We start from the raw sequence: 13107 nt of genomic DNA on the forward strand, positions 1-13107 counted from the left end.
TAATTCTAAAATAAGTCCCAATCCTTCCAAGGGGGCCATTTACACCCGAAATGAAAATCCCACTGGGTAAAGAAGCCATTTAAATGTATATTCCGCAACGTCTCTCTAAAGACCCGAGAAAACGTCACCTATCTGGGGCCTTTTTCCACGAGCCTTTTAGAAGGGGGAGCCTTTTATTTTTTTCCTTTTACATATGATAAAACCACAGGCTTTTAAATAACCCCATTTATATGCATATCATGTAAGTCGAAGAAAATGTCACTGAGGTGGTTCTCTTCCTCCCTGCTTTCCCCCCTCACGCCGCAGGTCAGGTGGTGGGCGCTGCTGACGGTGTGGGCGTGCGTGGGCGTACGGAGTTCGTGGGCGGCGTGCACGGTGGCGGAGTTCCCATGCCGGAACAAGCAGTGTATCCGCTTGGACCGCTACTGTGACGGTCATCACGACTGTGACGACAACAGCGACGAGCCCTCAGGATGCACACGTGAGTGTCCCTCCCTCACCCCACACCACACACACACACACACACACACCGACACCTCACCCACACCCACCTCACCCACGCACACCTCACACACACACCGACACCTCCTCCTCTTCCTCTTTCTCCTCCTCATCATCATGTCCTCTCCTCCCCACACACACACACACACACACAACTCACCCACACACACAACCACCCACACACACACCTTAACACACACACCGACACCTCCTCTTCCTCCTCATCATGTCCTCTCCTCCCCGCGTCCCATGTCAGTGTGGATGTCTCCTCATCATTAAGTCCTGTCCTCATGTCCCCTCCCGCGTCCCGTGTCTGCGTGGATGCCTCATTATCATGTCCCCTCCTCCTCCTCGCGTCCCGTGTCTGTGTGGATGTCTCATTATCGTGTCCTCTCCTCCTCCTCGCGGCCCGTGTCTGTGTGGATGTCCACTCCATCAGTCTGTCTCTTTCCCCTCCTCCCGTGGCTGTCCTCACTCAATGGGAGGGAGATAATGTAGCGTCCTCAGCGTCGGGGGATATTCATGACAAGTTCACGTACTCATCTCAAGCACACATGATTCTGGGTTCTCCACACATCCAGTGAGACAAGACGAGGGTGAGGGAAAACTTGTCAATTATTGTATTTGTGTGAGTGTGTGTGTGTGTGTGTGTGTGTGAGTGTGTGTGTGTGTGTGTGTGTGTGTGTGTGTGTGTGTGTGTGTGTGTGTGTTGGCGTGTGTGTACCATCTCCAGTGCTGGCAGGCGCCACCTTCCAACAAAGCCCCGACCCACACTGTTGTCATACGCCTCGTACTACCAACCCCCTTACTGTTGTCAGGCCCCACCTTCCAACACTGTTAGCGTGACTCACGCTCCAAAAACAACAACTCCCTCCTCACCCCCCTTCGATTCCCAGAGGAGAAGACACCTCTCCCCCCTCGGTTCCCAGGGGAGAAGACCCTCTCCCCCCCCTCGGTTCCCAGGGGAGAAGACCCTCTCTCCCCCCTCGGTTCCCAGAGGAGAAGACCCTCTCTCCCCCCTCGGTTCCCAGGGGAGAAGACCCTCTTCCCCCCTCGGTTCCCAGAGGAGAAGACCCTCTCCCCCCTCGGTTCCCAGGGGAGAAGACCCTCTCTCCCCCCTCGGTTCCCAGAGGAGAAGACCCTCTCTCCCCCCTCGGTTCCCAGGGGAGAAGACCCTCTCTCCCCCCTCGGTTCCCAGGGGAGAAGACCCAGTGGTGATGGTAACAACACCGTGGCACTTGTCCCATTGATGTTGGCAGTGTTGGCAGTGTGTGGGGGTTGGGGGTAAAGTTATATTAGCATAAGGTTGTATTACTGTCACGGTCCGTGAATAATCTGTGATGCTCTGCGCTGTGTAAACAATAGTCGACCTCCTTCCCTCACCCACCGTTTCTCCATTTGGAACAGTGGTGTATGTCTTGGCTTCCTCCTTCCTTCCTCCCTCCTTCCTCCTCCTCCACACCCTCCACCCTTATCCACCTCTCCCTCCCCCACTATCCAACCCTCCACCAACCCAAATAGAGGCAACTGGGTGGGAGCGGGGAGGGAAGCAGCAGCTCTAGGCAAACCCTTTCAAACCCCAGATGCCAGTCAGACACCACGTCTCCACGACCTGCGACACGTGTGTCTCTCTCCCACACCCACCTCTCACCCTCACCCTCTGACCTCGACTTCATCTACTGTAGGACCGACTCCTGAAAAAAAATACTGGGGTAGATTTTCAAGTAGAAAGGGGAAGGGGGAGAGAAGTGGCGGGGAAGGGGGAGAGAAGTGGCGGGGGAAGGGGAGAGAAGTGGCGGGGAAGGAGGGGGTGGAACTGTCGTGTAAGAGGCGACAGCTGGTCTTCAGGTCTCCCAGGATGTGTGTGTGTGTGTGTGTGTGTGTGTAGAGATGGGTGGGGGAGGATATTTGGGTCTACGAGCCACAGGTTTACTGGTGAATAGGTCCCTTGTGTGTGTGTGTGTGTGTGTGTGTGTGTGTGTGTGTGTGTGTGTGTGTGTGTGTGTGTGTGTGTGCTTTCTGTTCCCTCTCATTTCTTTCACCACAACATCCAATTTTCTTTCCCTTTTTTTCCCCGTGGGTCACTCCGACCCCTGGGTCCTTTCAAGACAGCTCGCTGCCTGTACATCCAACAAATCAAACGCTACAAAAAAAGCTAAAAAAAAGAAAAGTTTTCTATTTAGCTTCGAGGGGGGGGCGGGGGGGAGACACACACAGACTGGCAATCGATAGCTGTCAACACAGAGCAGTTATATGAATCGCTCAATTGCTGCAATAACTGTATGCTGCTAATTTGCCTGGGGGGGGGGGGGGGAAATAAATATGATACATTTTCCCCTCATTTGGATGGCATATATTACAGATATTGAAGGGGATTACGGGCGGTTCGTTAACAAATACAGGAATACATTATTTGTTGTACTTTCAGCCCCGTACAATACAGTGGAGGGGTGGTGTTATGGCTACAGTGGAGTACAGTGGGGTGACGTCATAGTTACAGTGGAGTACAGTGGGGTGACGTCATAGCTACAGTGTAGTACAGTGGGGTGACGTCATAGTTACAGTGGAGTACAGTGGGGTGACGTCATAGCTACAGTGGAGTACAGTGGGGTGTCGTCATACTTACAGTGGAGTACAGTGCGGTGACGTCATAGCTACAGTGGAGTACAGTGGGATGACGTCATAGTTACAGTAGAGTACAGTGGGGGTAATGCCACGGTTACGGTGGAGTACAGCGGAGGCGACGTTACAGTTACAGCCACTGGAGGATACAGAGGGATGTTGCTGCTGGCGTTGAATACAGAACGCGATGATGAAATAAGCCCCAAGCTGGTGGTGGCGAAACCTTCACGTGTGGGAAGGTAGAGAGAGAGAGAGAGAGAGAGAGAGAGAGAGAGAGAGAGAGAGAGAGAGAGAGAGAGAGAGAGAGAGAGAGAGAGAGAGAGAGAGAGAGAGAGAGAGAGAGACCGATCACTCACCCGTATCACTTCGTCCGGTTGCATGAGGGGAAAGGTGGTCGCTTTCTCTCTCTATCTCTCTCCCCCTCTTCAAGAGATAACTAATTCATAAATCATTTCCCCCCTTTCCCCCCAATAAAATCGAGAGAGAGAGAGTGTGTGTATCACGGTGATGGCATGAAAATAATTCCCAGTGTCCTGTTCGAGGTCGTGGCTGGTGGAGGGGAGCGCGAAACTTGGAAATGAATTCCTGATTTGGATCCCAGGACAGATCTGTGGGTACGTCTGATGGTAAAGGGGTCATTCCACCCCCTCACACCCACACCCACACCACCACCACGTCTGTATTACGAAAACAACATCGTTACTGATTAGCAAGATGGTAGTCAGAGCGAATGTTCAAACTGTTCGGCGTGTTATGAGTTATCTATAATTTCACTTGTTCTCTGAAGAACGTCTTTTATTTCTCCTTTTTTCTTTTCTTAGGTTGGGATGATCGAGTGTGTTTCTCTCTATGTCACAATAACAGAGGAGCTGTAGGAAATACCCTCCGACATAATATAGACACAGACACTTCTTCCTCTGCTACAGGAGGAGGAGGCAAATGTAATGTCATCCCTGTAATTACCTATTTGTACCGTCAGGTAAAGGCGACCTGCACTTGCCTGCAATTTTGATAGAAGACACTCTGTCCCTTTCTCAATTCACCCTCAGGAGGGTCCCTGGCGACAAGCTGGGGGAAGAGGTCGACTCACAGGCCCCTCTCTCACGCACAGGCCCCTCACACACACACACACACACACACACACACACACACACACACACACACACACACACACACATTTCCTCATCTTAGTTGCTGGTAGATGACGCCTTCTCTCATTATGACCCGTCCTCTTTACTTTCATTTTCAACTGCTTTAGATTTCATCAGTCGTGTAATAGACCAATTTGGAGTTTGTCTTGGTCCCCTTGTACGTTGATGCCATCCTCTTGCGTCTCGACTCTCCTCAGGATGATCTTGGCATCATCAGCAAACACACTGAGGTATGAGTCCAGTTCCTCTGACAAGTCATTCAAATCGTTCAAGGAACCAATGGTCCCAAGGCTCAAACCTGCGGTACGCCGCCGGTGTGTGTGTTTGTGTGTGTGTGTGTGTGTGTGTGTGTGTGTGTGTGTGTGTGTGTGTATGTGTGTGTGTGTGTCTACTCTTAATCAATGATACAATAGAGACACCGTAATACGTTGTATGATACTCACACACTCCCTCCTTTACATACCATTGACTGCCACACCACACATGTATAGCCTTCTATATCTATCCATAACATCACATCCCTGGGATCACTTTTGGACATGAAGAACACCAGTTGTACTGACGTCTCCTTCCTTCCGCAGCTCCTGCCACCACCGTGGTAGGTTCTGTCACACCCATTATTTCTCGGAGGTCATTAGGGCTTCTCCTAGGGCGTCTGGCCTGACATCCTTCAACGCAGACCCTCCCATAGTAAGATCCACCGCACCATTAAACCCAGAGTTAACCAGATTCCTCCCCCCCCCCCCAGCGTGAACTTGGTGATAACGATAACATTATCATATACCCCCCGCCCCTTATCTCTGTCTCTCTCTTCTCTCCCCGACTCCTGCAGCCTGCAACAGGACTTACTACGGCAGGATGGGTTCGACCTACACCCTCCAGGTGCCGCGGCCCAGCGAAGAATCCCTGCCCCACTTCTGCCAGCTGACTTTCATCGCCTCGGGTGACCTTTACGGTGACCTGGTGCAGCTCAGCATCGAGAAGTTCAGTCTAGGCAGGTAAGGACCTGGGCAGACCTGTGTGTGTGTTGTGTGTGTGTGTGTGTGTGTGTGTGTGTGAGTGTGTGTGTGTGTGTGTGTGTGTGTGTGTGTGTGTTTGTGTGTGTGTGTGTGTGTGTGTGTGTGTGTGTGTGTGTGTGTGTGTGTGTGTAGCTTCTTATCTAATTAGGTCCTTACTGCTTGTGTATCCTGGATCAGATACTGTGCTGATGTGTGTTGCAGTAGGATGCAGTGTGTGTTAATGTGTTGTGTCGTGCTGAGGAGAGCGTGTGACTCGTACATTTCTCGGGGGCATGTCGTTCCAAAAGGCTGTACGTCTGGCGCAATGGAGTTTAAGACTAGGTAAAGGAGGGCCGGCTATATTAAGTCTGTGTTGAGTCACTACTGTATGAATATGATTGATCCATGTTCTAAAAACTCTTGGGTCATAGACGAATGATTCAATGATATTCACAACACCCGCACCTCACTACATGACCCTCACTCGCAATCAACCCTCCTCGGTGTATGAAAACCCACCCGAAGGAAATTCCAACCCACCACCAGTCTTCGACACCATCTCTTCTTGCCTACTGCAGAAGGTGACCAGGTAGTTACATACGGGGTTAAACTCACTTATAAACTCCGTCTCACGTCCCCAATAACCCAGCCTAAGTCGATATGAATAACCCGTGTCGACTACAACCACCATCACCGGAGGGCGGTGGTAAAGCCTTCTTGCAAAGGATGGTTTGGGATCTGACGAGTCAATAATCAGTTCATCTTTTTCTTCAGAATCGGTTTACGAAGTTGGGTGAGACATACACACGGCGAGTGAAAGACGCTGACAAGTCGTCGCATTGAAAACGGGAGGCTGGTTAACTTGTGAGAGCGTGGGGAGCTGAGATCCATGCCAGAAGCTGTATAGATAGGAAGGCTCCGGCTACTGACTGGGTGAGGGGGATGGAACCTCAAAAGCCGAGATGAAATCAGTCTGAGAAAGTTGTGGCTAGCGATCATCAACATGGCAGAGGGAGATAGTGTGGATAACCTACGAGTGATGCATATATAATCTTTAATCGTATACGTAATTCACTTTAATGCTACAGGCCGTTAAGAACGAACATCCCTGAGTTATAATGTAATCTTAACATCCCCCTGTTATAATGTAATCTTAACATCCCCCTGTTATAATGTAATCTAACGTCACTCAGTTGTAATGTAATCGAACATGACTCAGTTATAATGTAACTCAACATGACCCCGGTCAGTTTACCGTAATTCCAGACCCATTCCAAAGACTAACTTCTCCTGGACCCCATCCAAGACACTCCTTCCCCCCCCCATCCCCCCACCCCCTGGAACTATACCCCAGACTCACTCTCTCTACCCCTGGAACCTCTGAGACCCCAGAGACTCATCCTGAAATTCACACCCCAAAGACACTCTTCTTCTGCCTCATCTTTTAGACACTCCTCCTCCTCCCCCTTAAAGAGCTCCACCCCCGGACATTTCCCCCTGAACTCGACGCATCCCCAGACACACTTCCCCTATCTCATCCTCAGACACTTTCCCATCCCCTCGAAAGAGCTCCGACCCCCAGACATTTCCCCCCCTGAACTCGACGCACCAGCCACTGGCAAAGTGAAACAGGAGGAGCGCCACCACCCTGGAATTACGATGGTCAGAACCACTGGATCTCCTGCAAGGTGGGGTCGCGGGTCAGGCCCGGCCAGGCAGCTGCACTTGCTACTTACCAAGCCACTGACTGATGACCTCTGGACAGTCTAACCGCCGACAGTAACATCAGTGACAGTCAGACCGATAACAGTGAAGTGTCTTGGAGTCGTTACGTTTCACGGCGAACTTCGTCGACAGATCTTCATTTTTTTCTTTTCTTGACGGTGAAGTTCCCAGTAGTTCAGCCAATAGCTGCTTAAACTACTGGCACTGAAATCCACGACAGTGAAGCAGTGAACAGTGAAAGTCTTCTGTTTAACCTCCAGGGCAATGGCCAGCGGTATATATGTAGAGAGAGCGAGACATCACACAGTTCACACATCTGTACATCATTCTCGCGACAGATGTGTACACAGTGGACTTTCTGAAGATACCTCGAGATGCTACTGAAATACACACGGGGGAAAAATAACAGTAACTCATGAAAATATATGAGACGGAGAATTCAATTCTTTCTTTAGTTTCTTTGCTACACGTTTATGTAACACGTTTACATACCGAGAGTTCCCGACCCTTTTACCTATACGTCTGGGTTAAGAATGTGAATTAAGGAAATTACACTTGTGGGTAATTATTCACGAGTGGGTAATCATTCACAAGTGGGGGAATCATTTACGAGTGGGTAATTATTTACGAGTGGGTAATTATTTACGATCAGGTGAGTGGTGGTGGTGGGAGGCGCACGTGCACGAGTTTACGGAGATGAACCCGTGAAAAGCAATGACGAAGGCGTCCCTAAAGTAGCGTTGTATGATGGGGGTACATGAAGGAGGTTAAGACACTGTGTAACGTATGGGGAGGAGATGATGTTGGTGAGGGATGGAGGCTGGAGTCGACACAGTGTTGGAGGTGTGGTGGTGTGGTGGGGGAGGATGGTGTGCCATAGTGTTGGAGGTGTGTTGGCGATGGATAACGACTGTGTTGGAGGTGTGGCGAACCTGTGGCGCGTTATGGGATATCATTAACAGCTGTGGCGAGTCGAGTGGACGGTCGGACGCGCGTGCGCACAGACGGTCGGACGCGCGAACGCACAGACGGTCTGACGCGCGAACGGACGGACCGACGGACGGAAGGAGGCACCCAGCGGTGCCACAACCACGCACGCATGCGCACCGGCGACGAAATATATCGGCAATCAATGACTGGGTAATTACTACAGAGGGAATGGCTGAGATGAGTGTGTGTGTGAATGGGAGGTTTGATCAAGAGAACGTCGGAAGTGTGGGAAACGGGAGGAGATAGGAAGATCATGTGATTGAGTGATTAACGAGTGATCAACGAAGTGAATCTTTATCTATCTCTTTTTGCAATGAACTGACGTAAAGTCTATACATCATTTGCCCCTCTGATCTGCGTCAGTGCCTTCTTCAGGAGTGTCACCGGGACCTCTATGCCAGCTGCCACTAACCCTGTGTACCAGGAAACTAGCTGGTAGCTGGTAAATTACACACAGAGTCTCCACTCGCCTGTATGACTGTATTTCACACGAACGTCAGGGATACAGGATTTTGTGGCGTTCGCCCTGAGCTCTGTATCCTTGACAAATGGTTTCAAATACAAGTCGAAGGCTTGGGACGTCTATGGTTTATATTTTGACAGCCCAAGTTTGATTAAATTGATTCCCGTGTGTGTGTGTGTGTGTGTGTGTGTGTGTGTGTGTGTGTGTTCCCCCTGACCCCGCATGTGTTTGCCATCTCTTGTTGTGCATGTAAGACAACGTTGTGCGTAACGGTGTTGCGCTTGTGTTGCAGGTTCCTCTCCCACACGAGCGCCGGCTGCCCCGACGGCCACATGCAGATCGAGGAGCTGAGCCGCCCCCTGAACGCCGGGTACTGGTGTGGCACCTCCTGGGGCCACAACGTCTACTACTCGGAGACGACAGCCATCACGGTCATGCTGCGGGTCTTCAACCTCAGCACCACCACCCAGGACATGACCAACCCCGGCTCCTTCCTGCCGCAGGACACCGTCATGCTGCGCCTCTCCTACCGCTTCCTGCGGAAGGAGCGAGCCGTCCTGCGGTACGGGGCGCCCTACAGCCCCAGCTACCGGGGGGAGGACCTCCCGAACTCCTTCTGCGACAAGTACTTCGAGAACTGCGACAAGAAAAACTGCAAGATTCAGTCGCCCAACTTCCCGGGGATGTACCCGCGCAACCTGACCTGCTACTACCACATCAGTCAGACCCGCGTGCCGGACGGGAAGGTAGCACTGGTCTCCGTCTTCCAGCGCAACCCGCACCTCATCTACATAAAGGACCGGAACGCCCCACACCTCTCCCGGGAGAGACGGCTGGAAGTGGGCAACTCCTGCCACGTGCTGCACGACTACCTGGTGTCCTACGACGGCAACACGACGCGGGCGCCCGTGCTGGCCAAGCTGTGCAAGGGCGGGGCGCCATTCTCGGGCATCACTGCCAGCGGACCAGACATGCTCCTCCTCTTCCACGTCTCGCCCTTCGACTTCCCGTTCCAGGACTCGCCTCGCCGGCGGACCTTCGGCTTTGAGCTGGACGTCGCGGTGGAATTCGTGGATCGCGAGTCCACGGCGTACGTCCGCAGAGGGTCAGAGTGCGAGTACCTCGTGAGCAGCCAGGGTCAACGGAGCGGCTACGTGCAGACGGCCGCCCACTCCCTCCTGCCGAACACCACCTGCACGTGGCGACTCACGGCTGGCACGACGGAAATCGTGTGGCTCTACTTCCTGCACTACCGCCACGTGCAGCACACGGAGATGCCCCGGCCAGCCAAATGCCCCAACACACTCACCATCTACAACGGGGACGAGGTGCTGGAGGCCGACTCGAACAGCACGCTGCTGCTGGGCAGGTTCTGCAAACCCGAGAAGCTCCCGCGTGTGTGTAGCGCCGTGCACGCCCCAGGGCCGCACTCGGCACCCTGCTCCCCGCTGGAGAGTTACGTATCCACCCTGCCGTCGATGACCCTGTCGCTGAGGTACGCCGCAGGCACGGCGCCCTCGCACGTGGAGTTCCTCGCTCGGTACGAGTTCGTGGACATCCGTCAGTGGGGCGAGCCGACCCCGGAGGGCGGCCCGTGCGACCGCACCTTCAACGTGCGGCCTGACCGTCTGTTTGCCTCCCCGAGAGACGTCTTTCTCTTCGGTCGCGGGGGCGCTAAGAGGCTGAGGTGCATCTACACCTTCCACGTGGCGTCGTATCAGCGGGTGGCGCTGCGGATCCTGAGGTCCAAGATGGGGCCGGAGTGCGCTACCGTGTACCGCAACTCCTCGCGCCGTCATGAGTGCTCGCATGGCGGGGTGCCGGGAGAACCAGCCATCAAGATCGCGGAGGAGCCCTGGGCCAACGTGCGGGTTGAGCGCGCCTGCCTGTGCAACATATCCAACGGCCGCTCCTTCACCATGGTCTCCTACACCAACAGGATCCAGATCACCTTCAGCGTGCCGTACATGGCCCCCACAGACGATTATAACGACTTCTACTTCGAGGGGGAATTCTCGGTGACGGAGGCGCCGCCCGAGGTGACGGAGGGTTGCAACGAGACCATGCGACACCTGGAGGGACGGTACGGGAACTTCACACTTGGGGCCGGGCGGGGCGACCGCTGCGCCTCCTTGCCCCGACTCATCACCGCCACCGACACCTCCTTCCTCTTCATGCGCGTGCGGGGGTTCACCGCCACCGAAGACAACTGCGAAGTTGCGTCGCGTATCAACGTCTATGCGGCCGGAGGCCCCACCCCGCTGGCCTCCATATGCCCCGAGCGGCGGGATGTCTACACGCACATCTTCAGCAGCGGCTGGGAGGACTTCGACTTCCAGTTCCAGTACGACGACGGCATCTTCTCCTGGGAGAACGTCAGCACCTTCGTCAGCACCACGGTCGCCGCCATCACCGAAGACTACGAGGAACCGGAGCCCAAGCGACTGGAGTCGCGCGATCTCTTCGTGGAGTACATCGGCAACTACTCTGGCCGGTTCATGGTGACGTGGGTTGGGATCTGGCGGCCGCTCAAGGTGGCTTCGCTGGTCCCCACGGGCGTCGACCCGTGTCCCCACCGCTGCCCGGACATCGGCGCGTGTCTGCCGCAGGAGTTGTGGTGCGACGGCATCGAGCACTGTCCTTCTGGCATGGACGAGGGTGCGGCCGCATGCGGCCTCCTGGCCGCACTCCCCTGGGTATACCTAGTCGCCGCGGGCTTCCTGCTCCTGTCCCTAGTGTCGCTCTTCATCGCCGTGGTCGTCCACCGGCGGCAGACCCAGACGCAGAAGGTGGTGGTGGCGGCTGCGACGGCGGCCGTCAACAACGGGACGGGGCTGAAGAGCACCACGCAGGACCTGCTCATCCCGCCCGACAACGACTCCTGGTGACAACGCGCCCATTCTGACGACGTTGTCTGCATTGACTACGAGACCACTGTATAGACACATCTGTGCCGCTGCTACCGCTGCTGCCGCTGCTGCTGTACTGACCCCGGGAACCTGAGGCTCTGGCCAGCCCCAAACGCAATGCAGGGGCAAAAAGCAAGCAGGTGTAGGGCAGTCTGAACTAAATGTGGGGTTGATCAGCACGAAGACAGGTGTAGGAAGGACGGATAGAGAAGTAGATTAGAGTTGAGCGATAGACAGGTGTAAAGGGGATTGTATGTCCTGAGGAGTTATGCTCATGAACTGACAGGCAGACCTAAGTAGACGGATTACTGGACAGAATGCTGTCACGACAGGTACAAAATAGACGGTCTGTACCAGGAATTAGACAGTGATGTGAAAGGTTTTGAGGTGAAACTTGCGATGGGATGGTCTCATGTCTACGTAAATGTTAGGGACTTCAGACAGAGGACGCACTGTTAGACGGAGCAAGCTCATGCTTGCGACGGATCGTACGTCGACTTCGATGGAGGTGAAGAACCGTTGTTTACTCCCTCAGTGTGAAGAGACTTGACAGGGGTGGGTCCTGGTCGAGTAAGGGGAAGCAGGTACAAGGCCCTAGCCTTGCAGGGGGGCAGGTACAGAGCCCTGACAGGGAAGCAGGTACAAGGCCCTAGCCTTGCAAGGAGCAGGTACAAGGCCCTGGCCTTGCAAGGAGCAGGTACAGGGCCCTAGCGTTGCAGGGGGGCAGGCACAGAGCCCTGAGAGCAGGGTTAAGGGGGAATGCAGGCAGGCAAGCAAGCAGGCAGGGGTAGCAAGCCACAGGAACAGAGCTGCCAAGGTCTCGTCTCACGCAGACAACCATCGTTAGGATGGGTCGCTAGATGATCATATTATCTTCTTTTTTTTTTATCTACTGAACCATGTACAATATTTTCGTGGGTTTGATGTGTACAGATTCTCTCTCTCTCTCTCTCTCTCTCTCTCTCTCTCTCTCTCTCTCTCTCTCTCTCTCTCTCTCTCTCTCTCTCAATCTATCTATCTATTTATATCTCCTTCTCTTGTGGGTTCTGAAATGTATAAATATGTTTCTCTCTCCCTCTCTCTCTCTCTCTCTCTCTCTCTCTCTCTCTCTCTCTCTCTCTCTCTCTCTCTCTCTCTCTCTCCGTGGACTGTGAATATGTACAAAGTGGTCTAGGGTTATGTACATACTAGGTGCTGGCCTCGCTCCGCTTTTGGGTTTTGGTCGAGGCCGATATAGTGGAGTAAGCTTTCTAAATGGACGACCTTTCTTTTTCTTTTTCTCTTTTTTTCTTTCCTTTTTTTTGTGCTGATCCTCAAGAGTCCCGTGACTGGAAGAGCCAGTCTCTTCTCCCCACCCATCATCCTCCCCACCTTCACCCCAAGTCTTCTGTGGTATTGGTGTTCTCTTAGTAAAGATGTAACCACGAAATTGGTGATATCTTGGATTAAATGTTTTATATCTTTAAGATATATATATATATATATATATATATATATATATATATATATATATATATATATATATATATATATGTATATATATATATATATATATATATACATACATACAGAAAAAAACTAACGCAGAATTCTTACACCTTTAGAATTTTATAAATTTTACCCCAGTGTTTTCTGTTGTGGTTTTTTTTTTCAAGTTGATGATTCCTGAGGTTAATATATATATATATGAAAATATATATAAATATGGAAAGAAAAAAAAATATAAACGTTAACTGTTGATAGAAGTA

The 13107-nt window shown here is 52.6% G+C and overlaps 1 protein-coding gene across 3 annotated transcripts in view; it reads left to right on the forward strand.

Annotated features, from left to right (window-relative positions):
- Positions 1-12847, forward strand: part of LOC139753238 (uncharacterized) — a 126454-nt gene extending 113607 nt beyond the window's left edge. For 2 of the 3 annotated variants that reach the window (XM_071669471.1, XM_071669470.1), the window contains exons 2-4: positions 307-481; positions 5107-5272; positions 8743-12847. In XM_071669471.1, the coding sequence (XP_071525572.1) occupies positions 307-481; positions 5107-5272; positions 8743-11338 (2937 nt within the window). In that variant the 3' untranslated portion in view covers positions 11339-12847. Of the gene's footprint in view, positions 1-306; positions 482-5106; positions 5273-6763; positions 8138-8742 lie in introns of those variants that run through there. The other variant, XM_071669472.1, reaches the window with a different exon arrangement.
- Positions 12848-13107: the final 260 nt, after the last annotated feature.

This window comes from Panulirus ornatus, chromosome 14, assembly GCF_036320965.1.
Source record: "Panulirus ornatus isolate Po-2019 chromosome 14, ASM3632096v1, whole genome shotgun sequence".
NCBI classification, from domain to species: Eukaryota; Metazoa; Arthropoda; class Malacostraca; order Decapoda; family Palinuridae; genus Panulirus; species Panulirus ornatus.